Source organism: Dipodomys merriami, unplaced genomic scaffold (genome assembly GCF_024711535.1).
Source record: "Dipodomys merriami isolate MVZ:Mamm:240054 unplaced genomic scaffold, mDipMer1.0.p SCAF_3, whole genome shotgun sequence".
In the NCBI taxonomy this organism is placed as follows: Eukaryota; Metazoa; Chordata; class Mammalia; order Rodentia; family Heteromyidae; genus Dipodomys; species Dipodomys merriami.
The window spans coordinates 56164602-56188267 of NW_027204492.1; the positions used below are offsets into that span (position 1 = coordinate 56164602).

The 23666-nt window shown below is 33.1% G+C and overlaps 1 protein-coding gene across 1 annotated transcript in view; it reads right to left on the reverse strand.

The window, feature by feature from the left end:
* Nucleotides 1-2593: 2593 nt before the first annotated feature.
* The window catches only part of Dach2 (dachshund family transcription factor 2), a 579439-nt gene continuing 558366 nt past the window's right edge, over nucleotides 2594-23666 (reverse strand). Inside the window, exons 9-13 of the mRNA XM_070040108.1 lie at nucleotides 23351-23499; nucleotides 23078-23225; nucleotides 19173-19319; nucleotides 17431-17496; nucleotides 2594-2956 (exon numbers count right to left, since the gene is read on the reverse strand). Of these exons, the coding sequence (XP_069896209.1) occupies nucleotides 2907-2956; nucleotides 17431-17496; nucleotides 19173-19319; nucleotides 23078-23225; nucleotides 23351-23499 (560 nt within the window). The 3' untranslated portion in view covers nucleotides 2594-2906. The remainder of the gene's footprint in view (nucleotides 2957-17430; nucleotides 17497-19172; nucleotides 19320-23077; nucleotides 23226-23350; nucleotides 23500-23666) is intronic.

Here is a 23666-nt window from a genome sequence, read left to right on the forward strand (position 1 = left end):
ATACAAAAAGAAGAGTGCATTTGCTAAAGACAGTATTGTATATAAAAATGAGTATTTGGTTGCACCAGGATAATAGGAAGGTCTGAAGATCATATTAAGAAATCTGCAAGGGTACATCAAACATCACAGGTTCAATAATGTAGAAATGCAAATATGTTATAAGGATTTTCATTTGAGAAGTAAGCACCAGGTGTTCCATCTACACAAAACCATCTAAGAGCTTGTTTGTTTTTGTTCAGCTGGCAAGCTGCTTAGCAGATGCCATTTCCAAGATTCAAGATGAATCAGGTACAACTCCCACCCAGTGGCACTTGAATTTGATGTCGATTTTACATGTATTTAGAAATCAAGAGTTCTGTATTCATGGAGGCTTCCACTAAGTTTTCAAAGAACAACTTGAGAAGCCAGACAGTGATTTGAGGTGAGTCTCTCAAGCAGGACATGATGGTGGTATTTGAAGCTATAAACAGAGAGCTGCAATGGAAACCCCAAAATGTGGAAGCATCAATAATGTGGAATGGCTATGAGAGAAGCTAATGATAGCATGCAATGACAGCAAAATAGAACAGCCTGTGGTCTGCAATCACTACAACTGTAGCAAAAGCATGCTCAGAATCCTCTATCTTGCCAGTGTCACAGCCAATATTGACCATTAACATACAGGGTGTTTACCCTGTATCTTAAGCCTTAACTTTTTCCCTGATCCATCCTTTGTATCTAAGTCTTCCCTTTTGTAGAGGAAATATGCCCCAAACCTAACAGCATTTACCTTAGAATATGTAAAATGAACTTTAGAATTTAGGCGGGGGGGGGGGGGGGAGGGGGGGAATGTAGTTGTGGAAGTAGGAGGGAAGGGATGGTAGGGAAAAAACAAAGGAGGAGGCAACAATGCTTGATAAGAAATGCACTCATTACCTTGCTCATGTAACTGTAACTCCTCTGTACAGTGTTTTCACAATAAAAAACATTTAAATAAAAGAATATGTAAAACAAATTTTACAGAAGTACATGGCTGAGTTTACTTTAAGGCTTCAATGGACTTTGTAATGGACTTGTGAGCAAGTTTGAAAACTAAGAGAAATCTGAGGACTCTTAGTAACTAAATCTCGTAATTTCATATTATGAGACACACATGAGCTTTTGGATTCTGGGAGCAGAATGGTGTGGTTTGTATAAGAATTCTACGAAGGTGCAAATTTGAAAAACTTGTCTTTAAACAGTGCCTGTGGCATGATTGGAAGTAGTGGAATCTTTAGGGAGTGGAGGAAGCTACGTTTAGTGGTAATGCCATTGTAGAGGCATCTCCACACTCTTCCTATCCCTTTGTTTCTGACTATGAACAAGGGCTTTTGCTCCACTATGCATTTCATTGTAGTCTAAAGGCAATTAGGAACCAGAACCTCTGAAACTGAGTCTTTTGTCTTTATATGTTGATTATCCCCATCAGTCTTCAGCCAGTTGAGACAATTGGTGTCATGTGAAGTTGAGAGACAAATATTGAACACCTGGACTTCCAAGTGTTGGACATCTAATGTCATATGTACATTAACATTTAAATAATTCAAGCTTTCATATCAATGTAATTGATTATAGGGACCCTGTTATTGTGTTATGGTGCAGAGTATAGTATACTACTCAAACAGGCCAGTTTATAGAATAAAAATAAATCCTCCGATATATTTCTCCTCTACAGCAAAGGGTTGTAGTACTGTCAGTTGTCTTCAGTTTTACAATAACAAGGATGATGATGTGATAGTGAAAGAAACCTTCTGTGGAACTAGAAATATGGTTCCAAACTAAAAGATCTATAGTGAGAGTGGCTAACTCAAAGCATTGTAGAATATGACATATTATTCACAAGATATGCCAGGAATAGAAGTGGCACTGTCACTGCGTAGAAAACCTAAGAGGTTCCTGGGTGAACCAGAATGTAGGTAGGTTCCAAGATTATTCTAATCAGAACCATGGAGATGATAAAAACATAGGTTAGATAAACTACAAGATAGGGTTCTAAATGACATTGGGTTTTATCAGGGCTGATACAGACAGTTGGACATACAGAGAGCTAGAATCTCTTTGGGCTAGAGTAAACATGTACCTGTTTTGTTTTACTTTTTATTTTCAGTTGAAAGTGAATCTTGGAGAAATGTTTTAGAAATAAAAGATATTCATAAGACATTTTGTAGCTCTTGGTTATCATTTTTTTCTCTTGGAAGAAGATGCACTGATCACAGAGCTAGGGAAAGGCAACCATGTGTGAATCAAAAGAATTATGGAGGACAAGAATATTGACCTATTTATACTGATGAACTTGAACAAGATATAATTCAGATTTCTTTGGAAGTAACAGCAGTAGGCTTTGTAAATATCTTCTTATTTTCTATATATTAATTTGCAAGAGTTGTACTATATGTTCTGACTACAGCTGAAATTTTAAAAAGAAAAACTCAATGACAAGTGACAAATTCAAAATGCTTTTATTTATACTGAAGTTTAGCAAGTACATTTTTAACAAAGTAAATGTACTTTAACTTAACATATGGTAAAACAGAGAAACCATACATGTAAGTTTCTAATCTCTAACACACTACCATATTTTTTTCCTTGAAAGACAAAAAGCCAAGCTGAAATGAGCATAGAAAAGCATCAAATACAATCAAATTACTTTAGCCATTAGGATTTAGATTCTATTCTTAAACTGGGAAATCTAATGCGAAGACAATGTTTAGATCATTGCCTTTACAATATACACACATTCCTTTCAAAAATGTAACATTGATTGGGTATTTGCTTCAATAAGGAAAGCTTTGCTGATAAACACAACTGAAATATTTCCATGTTGAACAGTTTCAGAGACAAACTGGAATCACAAGCATCTTCATTTATGTAAAGCCAGCAGGGACCTTTCAGGCCGAATAAAACTGTTGTGCCATTGCTAAACAGTAATAGTTACCTCCTTTAAAAAAAAGAAAACAAGTTAGTTCTGTGGAATAATTCTGATATATACTTAAACACACTAAAACTTTTATCTCCAAGAAACAAAAATAAATTAACACAACAGGCTTGATTTAATATAGTGGTAAATTTGAACTTAATGTATGTTAATGTGTCAGTTTTCAAAGATTCTTTGAGTTTCATTCTACAGCTCAGTTTGTCTTTCCACAGCATTGAAGACATTAAAGACTGATAAACTTTCCATAAAGTATGTTACCATGCCTATAGTGAGCTATATATTTTTTCCTTTTCTTTACATAATGTTACAACTGAAGTCTCCATGGTTTACCAAAAACAGTGGATGGAGGCTAATTTTTGATCTAAAATAATGACACTATACATGTACAATTTCCTTTTTCCCAGCTCAACCTAAGACTGTGTATACTGTATGAAGGGAGACTTAGTCTGAATATCATTTTTAGTGTGATGGTGATCGAACCAATATTCATTTATGTGCTGGTAAGCCAAAGAGTCCATTACATACTGCAGTTAGATAACATCTCTGATGTTATCAAAAAGTTACCATTGGAAATTAAAGGGAAAAAATTCCCCATCTTTTTGCCTTAACATTGCTATCCACAAAAATATGAATAATTTAGTAAAAGTCCATTAGCTTTTCTTAAGAAACAGTTAAAATGTACATATTTGTGAATAAATTGTGCCATCATCACATATGACCAAGAGAAAAATACATTATCATGCTAGACTGATATGCCCAGTACAAAATTAACTCAGTCTGCTAAAGCTTACCATTTTAAGGAAAAAACCACATTATTTTAAAAACCTTATGTAAAATTTTATATTATTTATTCCTTTTGTGTAGATAGTATCATGGTAAGTTAGTGAAATTTTCTTGAAAACATCATAGAAGTAAAACTACAAGTGTGGCACAGTAATGGAAGAATAAAAGAATTGAATCTAGAGAGTTGGAGGGCTAGATTTCAATAGGAGACAACCAAATATCTTCCCCAAGAAACCTGTAGAAATCTCCTACATTTTTTCAGGGACCTGAAGAAACACATTTGTGCTTTTGGAAGCTGATCATCTTTCACCCCAGAGAATTGCTAAGGCTCCTTTGTGAATGGAGTTGGATAATATTTCCTGTGATGAAATTGACCAGTTTTAGTTGCTCAGCCTTTCTAGTCTACTTCATCCACTGTATACACAGCCCTCATTTCAAAGAAAAATTTCAACATCAAGTGGCAAAGTCATTTTACCAAGATTGAAATTTATACAACACTGCAAAACCTAGATCATGCAGTACAAATTGTGAACGTTACAAACTTGAAAACAGTAACAAAACAGATTATGTTCTCTACAAAAAGTGCAGAAATACAGTAATGAATGGCAAAAGACAATCACCATTTGTTCCTTACACAAAAAAGAATTTCTGAAAAAATTATTATGCTTAATACTTTTTTAATTAAAAGGCAAACATATCTACCCAGACCCTCCATTAAATGTGCCTGCTTATAGGCCTATCAGAAAGTTTCCACAGCAGCTTGAAAATCCAAAGAAAAACTAGGCTAGCAAAAAGACAGTACTAATGTGATTATTTTAACCTAGAATACAATAAATTAAAATTTCACAGTAGTAACACCTTTCCTCTCAATTTTGAGAATAGTAGCCAAACAGATTTCTTTGGGCCTACTGTTGACATGCATCCATTTACTGTTTTACATATTCCAATCCTGAATGATCATAGGAAGAAGCCAGAATTTGACCTGCTAACTGACACTGATTCTTAGAGCAATCTCAAAATTGCCACATTTCAATTTCAAAATGCATTTGAGCTATAATATGAGTGATTTATCATTTAGTAGTAGCTGTCAAAGTAAACTGCTAGATAAACCAAAAACATCTGGAACCATAAACAGAAGAGAGCTGTAGCTGAATTTTAATCCAAACCCGGCATGCTCACTTCATTAGGAACAGGAAACAGCTAATTAGTAATTTAATGTTTCATGTTTTTAAAAGAGTTTGTACTTGAGCTTCAAACAGAGATGATCTTATGTGCATTCTGGATGTAAACAAGATTAAAGACCAGGAAAAGCAATGAGCAAAGCTTCTCCAGAGGAATGTTAGCAGTTGGGAACTTACAAGGAGAGACACACACTGGCATTTGGGGAAAGCTGGCACAGTTTATTGCTGTAAGATTTATCAGATAGGTAAAAGGGAGAATTTGATATATAAAACATGGTCATTTTTTAAACATACAAATGCAAGCTCATGCAGTCTTCTTAGCATAGCATTGCCTGACATGGGCAGACCCCACAGCAGAGAAGGCTGGCATGGCCTTTTCCATATTGGAGACCTTCTGTGATCAGCTGAATTATCTAGCCTTCAAAGTCCACAACTGGCTTTCCCAAGCCCCAGGAAGTGTGAGACTTGCATCCTGCGTATGTATTTCAAAACTGTGAAAGGAATAGCTAAAAACAAATGTCATAAAGAAAGAAGATATGCTGGAAAAGTCCAGGAAAAAAATAACACCCCACATAAGGCCTACTTATGGTTCAACCAAGTTAAATAAAATATCTCTTTGTAAAGATACAAAAGTGTCTTATTAGCTAACTTAATTTGAACTTGCTGTTTGATTCCTCATACCATTCTATAGATACTGCCTGAATACATAAGGGGGAGATAATTTTAGATATTACATTTTGTTATTCATAATTGTTATTCATTTGATATTTGATATCAAACAAATTTCATTTGATTTGCCTCAGTCCTTCTTCATGACTTCATGACACCAGAAACCAAATCCTGTGCATTTGAATGAAAAATTCTTCAGAGCTTACAGTATCTAAAATGTCACATTGATTTGAATTAAGGTAGTATCTAAGAAATGAGCAGGGAGGGGGATCATTACAACAGAAATTTTACATAATGCAACAGGAAACTGATTATTAGGGAATGGACAAAATCTCAATTGGCTCTTGGCATAAGATGAGTAGAGCTTTTGTCACATCAAAATTTAAATATAACACAAGGTATTAGATTTTGTATGGAAGGAGAGCACCTTTGGAGAGGCATTAAATGATTTGATCATGGAAATACTGCTCTATTTGACTCATAAGAGGCATGAAAATGATGACATATGTCTGCCACTGTCTGTGGCCAGGTCACCACTAGGTAAACAGTTAATATTTCAGGCCATTTCCTGAATTCAAGCCAAATGACCCATTTAGTCCTAGTCACTGAACATGTTAAGATATCTGACCATGTCTGGATTAGAGGGTGAATTATAGAAAATATCCATAATGTTAATAACCCATCATCTGACTTTCTCCTTTCTTAAATGTCTAATAGACTTTCCTTCTGTTTCCTTATTAATAAAAAAACAAAGAAGAAGGACAACTGGGGATAGGAAAAGAGAAGAAAGAACAAAGGAAGTATTGGGGGTATCTTTTCTTTTAATCTTGGCCTTCTTTAAAGGTAAGGAATGTTCTAATATTAAGCAGTTCAATATTTTGCTGCAATATAAAACATTCAATGGAAAATGGAAAAAATCTAGAAATTAGAGCTCCTTATGTATCTTTAGAAAACACAGCAGGCAACATCTTTTTTTCTCCTATAAAAATGAGATTCTAGGATGCAATAAGAAATATTGATCATTTGTACAATTGAAATGCCTCCTGATTTAATTTTTGTCAAATATCATGTTGGACAAATATAAAGCTCTTTCCTGATAACCAAAGCTTAAAGTAGGTGTGATTGCATTTTATTTTCTCCCATACCCTCTAGAAATAGCATTTTCTCTATCTTAAGTCTTCTTCCACCTACTTACCCCATTAGGAGTTTGTTGTGTGGATAAATGTAATGTTTATGAACTCCTTTGGACGAAAGGGGTTAATGAAAGTATTATGTTCAATGACCTTTTTTTAGCCCCTAAAACTTGTAAGGCCCATTCCCTAGCACATCTCCACATCTCTCCTGTATGTGCAAGGTTCTATTGATCATTCATAAACAAATAGTAATTGAAAATTCCATATTATAAGAATTTGAATATGAATTCTAAAGAATTACAACACTAGGTAAGCAGGTAACTGCTACAGCACCCTATCCGTGCCTATGATCAGTTGGAGTTCCGGCATCAGTGTTCATGCTGCACAGAGAAAACAATAAAACCTGGTCAAAATTTCATTCCAACAAAGAAAATTCAAAATCTATTCAATGTACTTCACTGAAAACCAAAAACTCATTTTTATACCATTTTTACTGTTTTATATATGTTTAAAATTGAAGTAAATCTATATGCAATAAATGTATTATTCTATTAGCTCTATCCATTGATCATATATTCACTTTGGTGAGTCACATTATATTAAAATAAAATTATATAAAGGTGAGTACAATTGTAGATTAAGACTTAATGTTATTCTCTAAGGGTTATATCAGTAATGTAAAAAATGGTGTAAATGATATTTCCTAATTCTAAAATATGCTGATGAGCCCCTTGAGCATGTTTGACTGCTTTATAATCTGCAGCAAAATGCATGACTAGCTTAATAAGCTGGAAATTAGGAGCTTTTCTGTTTTTCTCCATGGGCTAAAATGTAAGCAAAGATCTGTTACAGATTCTATAAGTCAAAATCTTTGTTAAGGGTTTCAATTTTCCCTCAGGATGAGATATCCTTCTCTGACAAAAATGGTTATTTGAAAGTAACTGCTCATTTTTGTTTTGTAGAAAATCACTACATGTGCTGTACCTTGTTTTCTGGAAATTTAGTTTATGTATATAATTAAATGCCTTTGTGATTTTTCCTACATGTTTACTTACAAGTGTATCTTCATCACTTGCTCACCTATTTAAACAAGAGGACTCTTTTAAGCACTAATAGGCTTCCTTACAGGCAGACTTTAGGTTATTCAACTTTTCTTTGGTGGAAGATAAGCTATTTTTGAACAAATGGAAATATAGAAACTAAATTCTAAGATGTAGGTTCTTTAAGTTGCTTAATTAAAATGATGAGCACTATATAATTTTCCATCAAGTATGATCACTTCTGGAATGCCAAGTTTTCCTAATCTGAACAAGAAAAGTACATAATTATGTGCAGGCTCCATCAGCATATTTCAGTCTTTACCTTAAAATACATGTAGAATAAATTTTATATACTTTTCACTTGTGGAAATATGTGAGCATATGATATTTTCAAATCAAATAAACAATTATAGATGAACTTATTTAGAGTTCCACTCTGTTTTTAGTAGAGTTGTGTTTGTATGCAGCTATTTATTTGAGAGAAGGAAATGTAGACCATTATAAATTAGAGGTAAATAATAACATAGGGTAGCATTTGCTTCTTTGTTTAGAGACTAACTTAGAAATAATTTAATAACTTTAAAACTTCATTAGTCATTAATTTTAAGTCATTCTTTCAGAAGGGTTTTGCCCTTGTTTTAGAATTTGAACATCTAAACAGAAGTTTCTTTTAAATAATAATCCTTTCACTGTTTTAGACCTAAAAGTTTGGATTTATCATTGAATCAGAACCAAGGCTGGTATAGGTTATCTCCCTTTCTACAAATGCTATGAGATTAGAGATTCAGTCTCTCTTGCTCACTTTTAACTTATTCAGAATTTAAAAGTTTTTTCACTATTTTCACTGAATTTCTATGTACTATAAAACATCATAAAAAGAGCATGGATACCACTGTGTTGTCACAAGGGTTAAATATATAAATACCTTTTCTCTAAGTATGTGTGGAAGAAAATAGATTTAAAAGAAAGTGTTACAAATCAGTTATATGCCAGATATTTCATTTCTGCTTAAAATCACATTTTCAATAGAAATGCTATATTTATGTGAGTTTTATAAGGCATAGAAATAATGATAAATTCTGATTTCCATATATATATATATATATATATATATATATATATATATATATGCCAGAGTTTACACCTAATTTATTTATGAAAAAGGTTAGGCAAATATTTGAATTTGGTTTTAGTAAAATTAAGGTAGGGACATTTCAAGGTTAAGATTAAGTCAATTTTTGATTGAGGACCCTGACTACTTGATTGGGGACCTTTTTGCATTTTAATTGTACTTCCAACATACCAGCTATTAAGGGCTATAAAAACGTATATGTCTAGTACAGGGACCTGCAAATTTGGGGCCACATCACAAATTAGAAACACTTAAGTGGAAATTAGTAGTGTGATAATGGCTAGATACATCAGGAATCAATTTAATTGTTAATGCTATATGCAGAACATTATCTTCTTTCACAATATTCTTGTAGATTATGAAAGTGTATGGTTTTTTGCCTTTATCTTTAAGAAAGCTAAGGTGTTTAGGAAGCAGAAACAGGTGTTGTCTGAAGGAGAGTGGGGATTAAGGGTGGGGGTGGAGAATAGAATGGAAAGTGAATAAAATCATAATACCCAATATGCATACATGTAATGGAACTAGAAAATCTGAGAGAATGAATGGAGTTAGGATATAGGGCAGCAGAATGAGAAAAATACAGTAGATGACACTGATCAAGTTGCATAGTATACATGAATGAACACATTAGATTGAAAGTCTTTCATAGAACTACTTCAAGGTAATAATAGCAATACAACTAATATTAAAGAATCTAAGCTTAAACTATAACTTATAAGTATGTAAGTTAAAATGTTTTATAAAATAAAATTAGTTTTAGATAGTATACATATGGAAATATTTTAATGTAATAGTTAAGCAAAATTAATATGTTGTAATCATTTTGTAGTCATTATTTTGCAAAATTAGTAAACCATAATTTGTATGTTGTTTTAAGTGACAACATCTAATACTCCCTGTAGAAAGTTAAAATGAAAACTTTACTGATCATTAAATGACTGCTCCAAAATGCTATGATCAACATTGCATTCATTAATTTTTATCGTTTTAAAGGAAATAAAAACACTGATTCATGTGTAGGACAATCAGTAAATTAAGAAGATAGAGAAAACTTTATAGAAGTTTCATAAAGAAAAAATAGAAAAAGCTTTATAGAGAAAAACGTTTTATAGAGTCTTTATAGGGAAAACAAAAAAGTTATGATTTTTTGAAAGCTAGGAGGGGAATTGGTAAAAATGTTGTGCTGATAATCACTTGTATTATTAAAAGTATACTGTAGCTTAATATGCCCATTACTATCAATATTAATGTTCACAACTTCATAGTAATAAAGTATGAAAAACAGTCTTTTTTTATTCCTAGTTGATCTACTCTACAAAATTTTAAAGAGAAATGATACTTGTCTACACTTACTAAGAAAGGTTCAAATGATGATTAAATTATTGTAAGTTTAAGGCAATTTTGAGAAATGAGTCCCAAACTACAATCCTCCCTTACATGCACTGTTCTTCATGGGGTAATACTTCTTAATAGATAACCTAGTTCTCCATGAGACAGTTCTTGTTTTTGAATGAATGCTGGAGCTCACACTCAGGGTACTGTACTCTGATTCCAGTTTGTTTGTTTTGTTCGTTGTGGGACTTGAACTCTGGGCCTGGGTGTTGCCCCTCAGCTCTTCAATTCAATCCAAGTGCTCTACCGCTTGAGCCACAGCACCACTTCTGGTTTTCTGGTGGTTAGTTGGAGATAAGTCTCACTGACTTTCTTGCCTGGGCTGGCTTTGAACCGGGATTGTCAGATCTCAGCCTCCTGAGTAGCTAGTATTACAGGCATGAGTCACTGGTGCCTGGCTACTTCCAGTTTTTTTGCCATGACTGCGAAGTACCACTTAAGCCATGCCTCCATCTTTGATGGTTTATTAGCGTCTCACGGACTTTTCTGCCACAACCAAAATATCATGAGTAGCTAAGTTTACAGGACTGAGACAACGTGGCCAGGCTTTATCAGAGAGTTTAAGAATATGGCTGAGTAGTGATATGTAATGAGGGCAGTGTCTAAGTTCCTACTACCAACATAGCAAGCAAATTGACTTCTCTTGGGATATTTCAATACCTACAAAGCTTAGGTTAATCATACATATCCAAATAACCATATAGAGACAGTATTGCTAAGAAGATACTTTTGTTAAGAATGCCACTAAATTCACTGTCCTATACATGTACCAGCAATTGCCCCCTTTCCCCCACTACTTCATTTTTGGTCTATAAATTCCTCACTGCAAGAGTGATAAGCATGGTGGCACATACATGATTAAGAACCCAATAAAAATAATGCTTTTTGTAAGAGTAGTATGGGGATAATACTATATGATTAGAGTTTCATGTGACACTATTGCAAATATTATTTAATAAAATACAAAGTGAACTTGCAAAATAAAATTTCAATTTTAGAAGACTTTCTCCCTCATGCAGTTCCTCAGGTATATATAGATTGTGGTTAGAGTAGGGCAAATTCCCAGTTTAAAATTTGTACTATACATGTAAAAAATGAAGTATAAGATATAACTGATCTAGCAGCCATAAAAGTTGACTTAAACAATACTTCTTAGGTTATAGTTTAAAAAGGACCTGTCAATTAATGAAATGTTCCTATAGACTCGAAATACTGGCTAAAGAACAACCTATCTTGGCTTGCAATTCTCACTATCTTGCTATTATTGTAATTTCACTTGTTATGTCAATGAGATATAGCTGGAATTTTAAGATTTAAATATGTAAGTGACATATTATATAATCAGAATCAGTGAGAAGGTCTTTCAGTTACTACAAAGCATTTTATACCTATGCCGGTAATTGGAGTCAGGTACTCCTTCATAAGCAGGACCTAAATGATCAAGTAACTTCATATCCTCCTAAATAAAAATAGAAGCATCATCTGTGCTTTAGCCTGGCAGGTATTCAATAGCACAGAGGTATGGTATTGTTTGGGAAAAGCATCACCATTCAAAATAAAATCTTGTGGAGGATAAAGAAAGTAAGAGAGTTTTCCTGAGTATGAAAGTAAAAATTGCTATCTGATGAAACTTGCAGGGAAAAACGAAACTGCTACTTACTGGCTCTTTTCCTACAGAATAGCTGCTTGAGCTTTTCCCACTTTGTGAGGACAGCAGCAGTAATAGTTGCCTACTTAGTACCGGGCCTTTAATCTCTGACTTCTATTATCTATCTATCTATCTATCTATCTATCTATCTATCTATCTATCTATCTATCTATCTATCTATCTATCTATCTATCTATCTATCTATCTATCCATTTATCTATTCACTCACTTATTTATTTTTGTTGGTCATGGGGTTTGAACTCAGGGCCTGTGTGCTCTCCCTGAGCTTTTTTGCTCAAAGCTAGGCTCTAAGACGTTGAGCCACAGTGCCACTTCTGGTTTTCCCAGTGGTTAATTGGCGATAAGAGTCTTACAAATTTTCCTTCCCAGGCTGGCTTTGAAACTTCAATCCTCAGATCTTAGCCTCCTGAATAGTTAGGATTACAGGTGTGAGTCACTTGCTCTTGGCTCTGACTTGTGTTATAGAAGGAAATTTTCACTTTACAATGGGAATCTTATAGAGCCTGTGGATATCTTCCAGTACAGCACAAGACTTTGTGAAAAGAGAAACTAACAATTGATGAAGTGAGGGAAAGAAGTAGACAGAAGAACTTCTAAGAAAAGAGCACACTGTGTTAGAAGGGAGTAGAAAAGCCTATTCAATGATTTCTAATTGTTTTGTTATCATTTTCATTTTTCTTATATTTATGACAAAATACTCTTCCAAATTCTACTCAATCACAATCCTATCACAAGGGCAAATTGCCTTTAGTAAATACTTACTTGGGATCTTAAGCTCTTTGGAATAATGTTGTTTAAAGTTACTAAGTGAGTCAAAAAGCAAAAAAACAAAGTCTCAGGGGTCAAAGAATTAGCATGACGCAAATTGATCTTGAGAGAATGGATAAAATATACATGTTTATGGATATTATCCATTGAAATATATTTTATAATATATGCATATTGAGTTATGTTATGAAATACAATGCATGTTTAATACATAGAAATTTTTGTTGTATCTGGCACTTTAGTCACATTGCTTTTAATTCTTTCTTGGCATTTTTCAAAGATAATATATAGGCAAAATTATTAAATTTATTTCCTTGAATGGTTAGCTTATACACCGAATACACTTCTACATGTATTCCTAAACAAAAATGATTCACAAGGAAAAAAAATTATTATGTTTACTTTTATCACAAATTTTATTTTACTTTTGTATTTAGGTTGGATTTCAATATCTAATTCTAGTGTGTTGGTGGCAAAAAGAAGGAAAAACTATTTTAAAGATTCCATCCTATTTATGGAGAAAGATAGAAGAAAAACATTTTAGGGCTTAAGTCATTTTATGTCTTTGTCAAACACATACTAGAATGTAAAAATAGCTCAAAGACATTGACATTCCACTTGAAAAATGAAGTGCTTAGCTTGTATTTTTTTCTTTTACCCAAACAAATGCAAAGGCAGAAACAGCACAACATATCTGGGCGTCCTTGTGCTTTATGATGCTATCTCCCCTGAACACCTTTTTATTCTTTTATTATATAACTAGAAAGTTGTTGAATGTCTATTTTCTAAATGCCTGTTTTCTAAAAATTAGGAATTTCATATTCTGTGGTTAATTTACCTATTATTACTATTAAGATGATAATGTCATTTTTGCAAAAAATAATTAAAATCCATGCACTTTCAATTGGACTTGTAGCCCCTAACAATGAAATATAGTCATACAAAAGTTAACTATGGTATAAACATCCAAAAGAAGCAGTCTCACTGTGATCATAAAATGATGTTATTTTCTGTTCAGCAGTTCATGTTACTGCTGTTCATGCTAATTAATTAAAGGAGCTGTTGTAGTAATGTTCAAACAGGGAATCTGAGAAACTGAGAGGGCTTTTAGGTCTCCAACTGAAGTTAAGTCAATCTGGGCATAGGCAATCAAATGAAATGAAATAACTTGTCAGTGCTAAGCTTGCAAAAACTGTGAAGTTTGACTAGGGAGTAAAAGGATTTTAATTAGATTTCCAATAGGATAATAACTAAATGGCAGAACGCAGTAAAGAGAAAATATTACTTTGTTAGCTAATGGTACTGCTGTTTGGTTTTAGTTTTTATCCACTCACTTGTAGTTGTGCTAATTTAATTTGGTTTTATCAGCAAAATACACTACACAAATGGTACTTGAATGTCATTTGCAAAAATCATTGATCGGAAGGTGCACTTAATGACACCTCGTATGTTTATTTCATGGGAAGCAAAGATTGGTTGATAAGATGGTTGATGTGCTGTCTTGTAGTTCCCCAGCTGAGTTATTGAAACCTGAACGGAGTCATATTAGTGTATATACTTCACTGAAAACTTCACCCCCAGAGATCTCAGACACTGTCATCATACTGAGTACGTATTCACTGCTATAGTGCCTGAAAACGTTCTGGAGAATGGTAAAGAGCTACCAAGTAAGTTGTGCAGATATTCTTTCACTGGAAAATGGATATATGATTTTTTGTCTTCAAAGAAATAATTAAGTATAAGAAAATGAAAGAAAGAAGCTGATAAAGTTGATAATACATATGAGTATTTTGCACTAAAATCTATGTGGACATTATAATAAAATTTGACATAACATTATTGCTACTAAGGGTGGCCAGACAACATTTTTCCAATTCAAGAGATTTTACAGTGGAACTAATTGAATTTCAAAGGGAAAGCACTCGCTTTAATGATAGATTTCTATCCAGCAGAGCTATCGACAATAGAAAGAGAAAGGGCTTCAGTGTTGTCTGAACTGTTTGCTGTGATGGCAATGAGTTTTGGAAATGGCATTGTATTGACATACATGAATTGATTCTCACAAACAGGAAATAATATTCTAATTAAAAATGGATAATTTGGGGAGGTAAAGTACATGAAAACAATATTAAAATATGGTTTAAAACAACACTAAAACAAAAAGATATTAAAGTTCAGATGGAAAAATATAATACACCAAGGCAAAATTCTTAGAAAAATTAGGAAGATAAATGCATTTTATGTTTTCCTAGTATGATATATGTTGTAAAATTTGTTAATAAATATGTAAGCAATCTCTCAACTTGGACTGACAATATTGGGATTTTAATGCAATTATTTGACCTATTTGAACTATATTAGAAATAACCTTCTAATCCCCTGGTTAAATAAAAAAATAACATTTTGCTCAAATTAACTGAATTTTGATATAATATGATTGTACAATCATTTTAACATGAGATATTTATGCAAGTTCCTAATGACATTGAGAATCTTATTACTTGTAGTGCTTAAATGTTGTACTAATTAATGACATAATTCCATTATTATCATAAATAATTATATTGTACTCTAAAGGGCAGATGTTCCATAAGAAAGTATTACTAAATCATATATATATATTTATGTAAATATATGTATGTGTGTGCGCGCACATTGGCAGTACTAAGATTTGAAACTCAATGATTTTTCTATTTGTTGGCAGGCACTTGAGCCAAGCCTCCAATCCCATCATATTTTCTATGAGCACAAATGCCACAAATGCCAAACAATTTGATTTGTATTTAAAAAAAGAAGTCAACTTCTTTGTTTTAATATAAGCTCCAGCCCAAACCATCTAAAATTCTATTGCTTTCTGGTTTGTTAAGATAGACAACAGCCATAGAAGTTATTAAAAGCAAATAATCGGCATGTCTTTCCTTATGCACAAATGAATATACATAAGCCATTCTTTACAAGTATTATAAAAATAAAATTTTGAAGAATAACAACTTCTGCATATATGACCAAAATAGCAAGAAATGAAATAAATTTGGGACAATTTGAATGCTTCCATTTATCTCAAAGTTTGGCAAAACAATACTAAAATGATCTGTAGGCATTATATGTGGAAGAAATAGTAAAGAACGGGATGGAAGCACAGGGTTAAAGTATGACACTTTTTCGTAGTGTGTGTGGTTTACTCCCTCTGATTCTAATATTAACCTTATATCCTACTCAAATTAGAGGCATAATCAAGATCAATATTCCTTGATGACAGTGTCTGAATTTCTGTGTCACTGATTCAGAAAAGATGAATTCACTGTTTCCAGCTAATATATCCCCTACTACATTGCTGGTATGTGAAGGCAACCTCCAATTCCAGGTCCACAACTAGTGAGATTTTCTTCATGAACTTAGTTGCAGCAATTGATTGGTTAAACAACAAATTCCATTCAAATTTGTTTTACTAACATCCTAGACACAGTCTTTAAATTGAGGTTAGAAAGCAGGCAAGCAGAAAATGGATAAGAAACAGTAAATCTTCATTGGCCCACTTAAGTGTGAAGGCTTTCACATCTAACATAGTTAATGCATTAGGTATATACAGGTGCAGCAAAATAATCCATTTCCAGAAGTGGAATAAGCTCTGATATGCCCAAATGTATAAAGATGATTTTCTAAACATTACATAAGTGAAGGTTTCTAAATTTCATGAAACTGTTGAATCTTTAGACAAATACATATGGATCTTTTGGATCACATCTGTTGCCTTCATATAGGTACAGACACACAGTACAAAGAATCAGTTTGTTAAATCTTCCACAAAGAACATATTCATGGACATGTTTGCTTTTTAAAATTAGGAAATAAGTATCTCAGAGAAAGGTCTATTTTTAAGTAAGGATTTTGTTTCATAATAAGTGTGAACAATAAATGCGAACTACATAAATGTAAAGGGCTAGAAAATTGCATTAGTTAATTGCATTGGTTAATTTCTAACAGTCATATGAAATTCCTATTTTTAACGGTTTTCCATTCATGAGATTATATTCATGTATTTCATATGATTTCTTTTTTTTTAATTTTATTTTATTGTAAAGATTCTGTACAGAGGGGTTACAGTTACACGAATAAGGTAATGAGTACATTTCTTGTCAAATATTTTAACCTCCTCCTTCTCGTATGTTTTCTTACTACCAAATATATAAAATTTTTCCAATGATCTAAGTATTAATGGAAGTAATGAATTATGAATCAGACTCTTCATATTTAGGCAGTTTCTTAAATTAGTGTAAAGATTTATGAGTTAAAAATTATGTCTAGAATATCTGTAATATATCAGTAAGTTACAATTATTATATTTATGGCCTTTGCAAATAGCAATTAGTAATGCTTAAAAAACTTAAAAGTAAATTACTATCATAGTTGTACACTTTTAGAATACTTCTAACATATAAATGCATACCCTTTTCACAACTAAACATATAAGAAATTTGTTCATATTGTATATGTGAAATTTGTACTCTAAATGCAATTGTGTTGTTATTCTGTTTTGAAGACACATGAAGTGTATTTTTCTAAAAAATATCAGTGCATGTTGCTTCTTATGTCATATTATAACAACAGTTAAACTCATTCAGCCTCTCTGAATAGTAACATAGGATTTTATTCCCACCTCCTCCAGGGGTTATGTATTAGCAGATTATCGAAGTATGCTTTTTACCATACCTTGCATAGCAGCACTATCATGAGGAGTCCCATTGCTTTCTATTTCAATATCTGGAATTCCAGTATCTGAAAGAATTGGCAATCAATATTTAGATGCAATTCTATATTTTCTAATTCACATTAAAAGTAGTAGTTTTGGCTCACACATGTAATCCTAGCTATTCAGAATACTGAGATCTGAAGATCACAGTCTAAGGCCAGCCCAGAAAGTCTGGGACTTTTCTTCAATTAACCACCAAATATAACCAGAAGTGGAGCTGTGCTCAAGTGATAGAGCACTAACCTTGAGCAAAAAAGCTAAGGGACAGCACCCGGGTTCTGAGTTCAAATCCAAGACTGGCATATATACACACATAAAAGTGAGTAGTTTGGTCCTATGGATAATGCCAGGCCCTAGGTAATGTGTGTGTGTGTGTGTGTGTGTGTGTGTGTGTGTGTGTGTGTGTGTGTGCCTGTGCGTGTGTGTGTTTAAAAGTAGGAAAAATGAAAAATAATGATAAACTGTAGCTGAATTATACAATTGAAATATGTACTTCCAGGGACATAGTAAATACTGATTTATCCCATTTCTTTATGGTGAATTTTAGGATTTTAATCCATCTATAAATACACACTAAAACCATCAGACTGTCCTGACTGTAGAATGAAAAAAACGATGAATATGATTGCAGAAATGGAAGCGAATTTATAAGTTGTGATGGATGATGGTATTATCTTTATGCTAAGTGCAAGTGTTAACCAAAAATTATGGTTTGTGGTCTTTAAGTAGTCCCAGCTTTAGGTTCAAATGCATTACTATTGTGCTCTTTAGATAAGCTACAAAAGCTAGGAATCATCATCTGAATAGATTCTGAGTGTATATACTTATGGGAAAGTATGTGTATTTACTTGAACATTTAATTCAGATTGGGTCAGAATGAGGTAAAATATTGCTACCTGTTTTCAAAATTAAATATAAAATGAGAAAACATTGAAATGGAAAGATTACACAGTACTTCCAAGAATATTCTTAGAGCCAGGCACCGCTTGTTCACACTTGTAATCTTAGCCACTCAGGAGGCTGAAATCTGAGAACTGCAGTTCAAAGCCCATGGAAATTCCCAATTAACCACCGAAAGGTCAGAATGTACCTTTGGCTCAAGTGGTTGAGTGCTAGTCTTGAGCACATAAGCTCATGGTCTGTACCCTGAGTTCAAGCACCAAGACTGGCACACAAAAGCAATTCTTAGCAAACTTTACCAATCACATTCTCTTATTACATTAACATTGATGGAGTCAGAATAAAAGTAACCAGCATCTTAGTGTTGATGAAAATCAACTCCAGCACATATCAACATTAGTTAACATGGATAGATCTAAAACACTTATATTAGTCTAACTACCTATACTAAGTCTGAAAATTTTTCTATTATTTCTAGTTTTTTTTGTACCGACCGTAATTGAGATTATTTGGGTTTGCTTAACTTTAAATTGACTTTTAATTATTTCTGGACAAAGTGTTCATCTCACCCCCTTTTTCTTTTATTTTCATTTGCCATATTTCCTCCTTCCTTCCTTCCTTCCTTCCTTCCTTCCTTCCTTCCTTCCTTCCTTCTTTCCTTCCTTTCCTTTCTTTCCTTCTTTTTCTCCCTCTCTCCCTTCTTTCCTTCCTTCTTTTCCTTCCTCCCTCCCTTCCTTTTTCCTTTATTATTCACCTTTAAATCAGATTTCTCTTTGTTTACATAGAAAATGAAAGTCACTACCTTTCAACATCCTCAGGCCACTGTCATTATTAGTAGTTTGCTTAAGTGCCTGCTCCACTTGCTCCCGACGCTTTGATTCAAATTCCAAGGCTTCCTGCAGTTTTCTCTTGGCTTTTTTCTCCTTCTTCAGGCGCTTTTGCATGGTAGCTGAAATGTGAAGTAATTTACAAATTCCTCATCAATATAATAGTGCTGCAGGTTTTGATGAATTACAAACCACTGATACAGGTGTAGAAAGAGAGAGATAGAAATGTACCTGTTGACATAAAAATAGATATTTTTGGTCCCAATTCTCATTTGGTTCATCCATGGGAATTTTGTTCACTGCATCAATTGCATAACCAAAAACCTCAGTGTAAGTGCAAAGTGTATATGTTCTGTAGTATGCATGCACTTGTATGGTGATGGCTTGCAGAAGTATTTTCTACTTTGATATATTGCATGCATTTAATGACAGTATTAAATATTTTATATTTCTCTTAAATTATTCTTATTCATTAAGTAATTGCTCTTCATGTTTTAAAATAAAAACCCTGAAAATATATTAGGTTACATAACATGGTTATTAAAACAAAAGTGGATGGTGTCTATTTCTCTCAAATACCAGCAGTTTTAAAGGCAAAGATTAATGCACCTATCAGTTTCTTCTTTCTCTCCCTTGTATACACACACTCCACACACGTACAGAATATTTTTCAGCAATGATTATACGACGTTATTAGAATGTCACTACAGCAAGGTCTTTGACAATCGAGAAAAGTCAAAAAAACAACAACAAAGCCAAAGAACAGCTTCTATGCCTCAATTCTAAAAGTTGTATGTTTCCATTAGAAACTTTAAATTGTGCTCATGCAAGATTATTTCTAAACTCTAAACCTTAAATCTATGACATTTCCGCAAATAAGGTTATTGAACTCCATAAATATACTAGCTTATAGCAGTTCTAAGTGGATATGGTATTTTCTGAATGAGTTTTAATTAAAAAATAAGATTCTGAAGTTTTGGCAATAAAATAAATTATGTAACATATGAAAGAAACTTGGGAGTACTGGTTTTGAACTGAATTCTAAGTTTGCTGGGCAAGAGCTCTACTGTTGAGTTACTACTTTAAGTCCTAGATTTTGAAATGTTAAAAGCATTCATATATATTTAACATATTTCAACTTAACTGATTTGTAGGCTAATTTAAATTTCAGTTCTATTCATCTCACAGTCACTGTTTTTTGGGTTTTTTTTCTTTTTTGGGTCCGGTTGTGGGACCTGAACTCTGGGCCTGGGAACTCTCCCTCAGCTCTTCAGCTCAAGGGTAGTGCTCTACCACTTGAGCTACAGCGCCAATTCCAGCTTTTTTCTTTTTGCTTATGTGGTGCTGAGGAATCGAACCCAGGGCCTCATGCATGCAAGGCAAGTGCTCTACCACTGAGCCACCTTCCCAGCCCGACACTGTCTCTTTCTTTAACTAAACTTGAGCAACTTGAAAACAGTAAGTTATAAGTACATTGCCATAAACTTCAAACAAAAATTCATGTCTCACATAGTAACAAAATTGAATGTAGAAAGAAAATATGGTTCCTAGTATTTTTGATGAAAGAGTTGAATATAGTTAAACATAACAGTTCTTTACTATAATCATATTAATATCATTCAAATAACATCAATTTAAGAAGATATCTAGATTTATTAGAATAATCTCAATGTTATTACTCTTTTCCTATTTTATTAGGATATCTTAGGCATATAAAGGTGTTTCATTGTGATGTGTGCACCCATGTATACATTACAACTTGGTAAAACATATTTCCATTGTTTAAACGAGATATCTGAATTTATTGACATTAACGAAAAATGTAACATTTTTCATTATAAGCAATTTTTCTATCTAGTGGAATCAATGATGCAAAATGCTCTATACATTGCATCTGCTGAAAATTACAATCTTGTACATTGTAAACATTATCAAAACCAGCTATATTTTAAAATGATAATAAAGGTAGTTTATTTAGACCCCAATATATGGAACATTTCACTTGAAATATGTGACATGTAAATGTTATGATAATGCTACAAGAGAAGCAATATCATTTCCCTGTCATAGAAGGAAATTCAATCTTTAAGATTTACCCAGTCCTTAAATTTACCTAAGATCACATAGCTAGAAGTTGGTAAAGGCTGAGGACTAAAGGTTTCATATGTGGTTATCTCAGAGCATGAGGACCACAAAGTTTAAACCAACACACAACCAATAAGGTTTCCTAGAGCTCTATATTTGTATGTTTTTCAATGTTTGTTGTGCAAAGGATATTATTCTACATGATATATGTGTTTCATTCAAGCAATACTCTGGCAAACAACAAAAAATTAGCAAGGTAGAATTCTTTTTTAATGTGTACCAGGTTTTGTTCAATTACATTAAAAGGTCAAGTATTCTTTCTATATACATATATATTGTACATGTTATTATGGAGTTTGAGTATGTAATGTTTTATATATTACTAATATATAATACATATGATAAATATGTGCACAATGTTCTTTCCATTGAGGAAACATATAGTTTACAAATTAATATTTTAGTATAGAACTTTTTTATTGTAAAGATGCTGTACAGAGGGTTTACAGTTACATGAGTAAGGTAATGAGAATAGTATTTGTTGAGCATTGTTACCCACACCTTTTTTCTCTTATTATCCCTTCCCTCCCCCACCTTCACCACTCCTCCCCCCACCCTGCCTCCAAGGCTGTGAAGTTTATTTCCAACATAGTGTCTTATGAGTCTCGTTACAATGGGTCATCCTGTGTCCTTATTTCAGAATTTTGTTACTCACTTCTCCTCCCCAAATTAGATAAATGTATATACAAAATGCAGGGTACCAAAATCAAATGCAGTGACAACAGGGGGTTTTCTTTAGTTTCTTTTATATATTCTTCCCCCTATGGTACAAATTAATTTTTAGTGCATAATCCAGTATGTCTCCATTCTCTGCTCTGTCTCCATCTATACATCCACTATCCAGTATTCATCATTACAATTTGCATTATTTCCTTGCTTCTCTTCTTACACTGTATCATCTGGCACCTTTTACTTCATAAAACTCAAGGGCTCTCTAATAACTGTATATAATCTCCAATATATGAAGTCGGTTCTCTTTGTGCTTATACTGATAACTCTGTCTAGAATACCTGTACATCTCCTATGTTCATATGTCCTTATTTAGCTTATTGATCTTTTAATATGCAATCATAATATTCAATGCATATCCCATGAAACTAGGGAAATTGAAGGCAACAGTTGGGTTGGGAGGGATGGGTGAGAATGATGAAAACATTGACCAAGATGCATTGTACTCAAAATGACATGTTGAATGGTAACTCTTTGTACAACTACTTAAGGATAATAAAAATATATTAAAAAAAGATAAAAGCATCAGGAAATATATCTACATTCCCAGCAAGCTAGCCAAGCCTCTATATATATCCCTACAATGTGCACAATTACTTTTTACAAATTTATCTAACAAACAAACTAGTTCTGTCAACCTTCTACAATGTAAATCCCTCAAGGATTTACAGGAACTGAGTTTCACTCTATAATACAAGAATCTAGTACTGGGCCTAGCAGAAGAGTAATTCATGTATAAATATTAATACTTATAGACTATTCCAGATCCAGGTATATTTTCTAAAATTGAGAGAGAATGATGAATACCCATGTTTTCAAATCTGCAAGGGACCCAAAATACAGATCTAATTCTTTTAGCACAGAGACAGCATTCAATTATAACCTTGTGGGTTATACACAGGATTTGATTTGTAGATAGTCATTTCCTCTCAGTATTTCTAAGCTGCCCCTGAGAATATTTCCATTACTATTTCAATACTAACAACATGACATGCATTAAACTTACTTCTGCTTTGAAGCTCCACTGCAAGCTGTCTTTCTAGGTTTTCTCTAATTTCTCTCTCTCTGTAGAGCTCCATTCGCAGTTCCTTCTTTTCTTGCTGAATCTGCTTCTCCTGGATGCGAGCATTATCCAAGGCCACTTTCAGCAGACCCTGTCAAAGTACAGCAAACAGCATGCAGTTCATCTTATCTGTTTTAACTTTGAAAATATGGAATAATTTATGTAGGTGCTAATGTCTTGTATTACATTTATTTTGTTTATAGAAATATTGTTGACCTGAATGTTGGTCAACAGAGTCTCCACAGAGGACAGACTATCAGCAAAAATGAATGGTCCAGGGAATCCAGGGGGCAAGGCCTGCCCAGGAGCCAGCTGGATCTTGTCCAAGGGCGACTTCATCATTGGAATTTGAACTGGTCCTTCTTCTGCAAGATAAAATTAATATCAAAAGAAGTTTTTATAAATTATTAGCTCAAACATTTCACCAGGTCACCTTTAAAAGGTATCTATATAAATTCTGGTCCTGAAACAAAATGATGCACATTCACAATATAGTATACCTATTTTTCAGCTGCCTCTATTGTTCTTATAT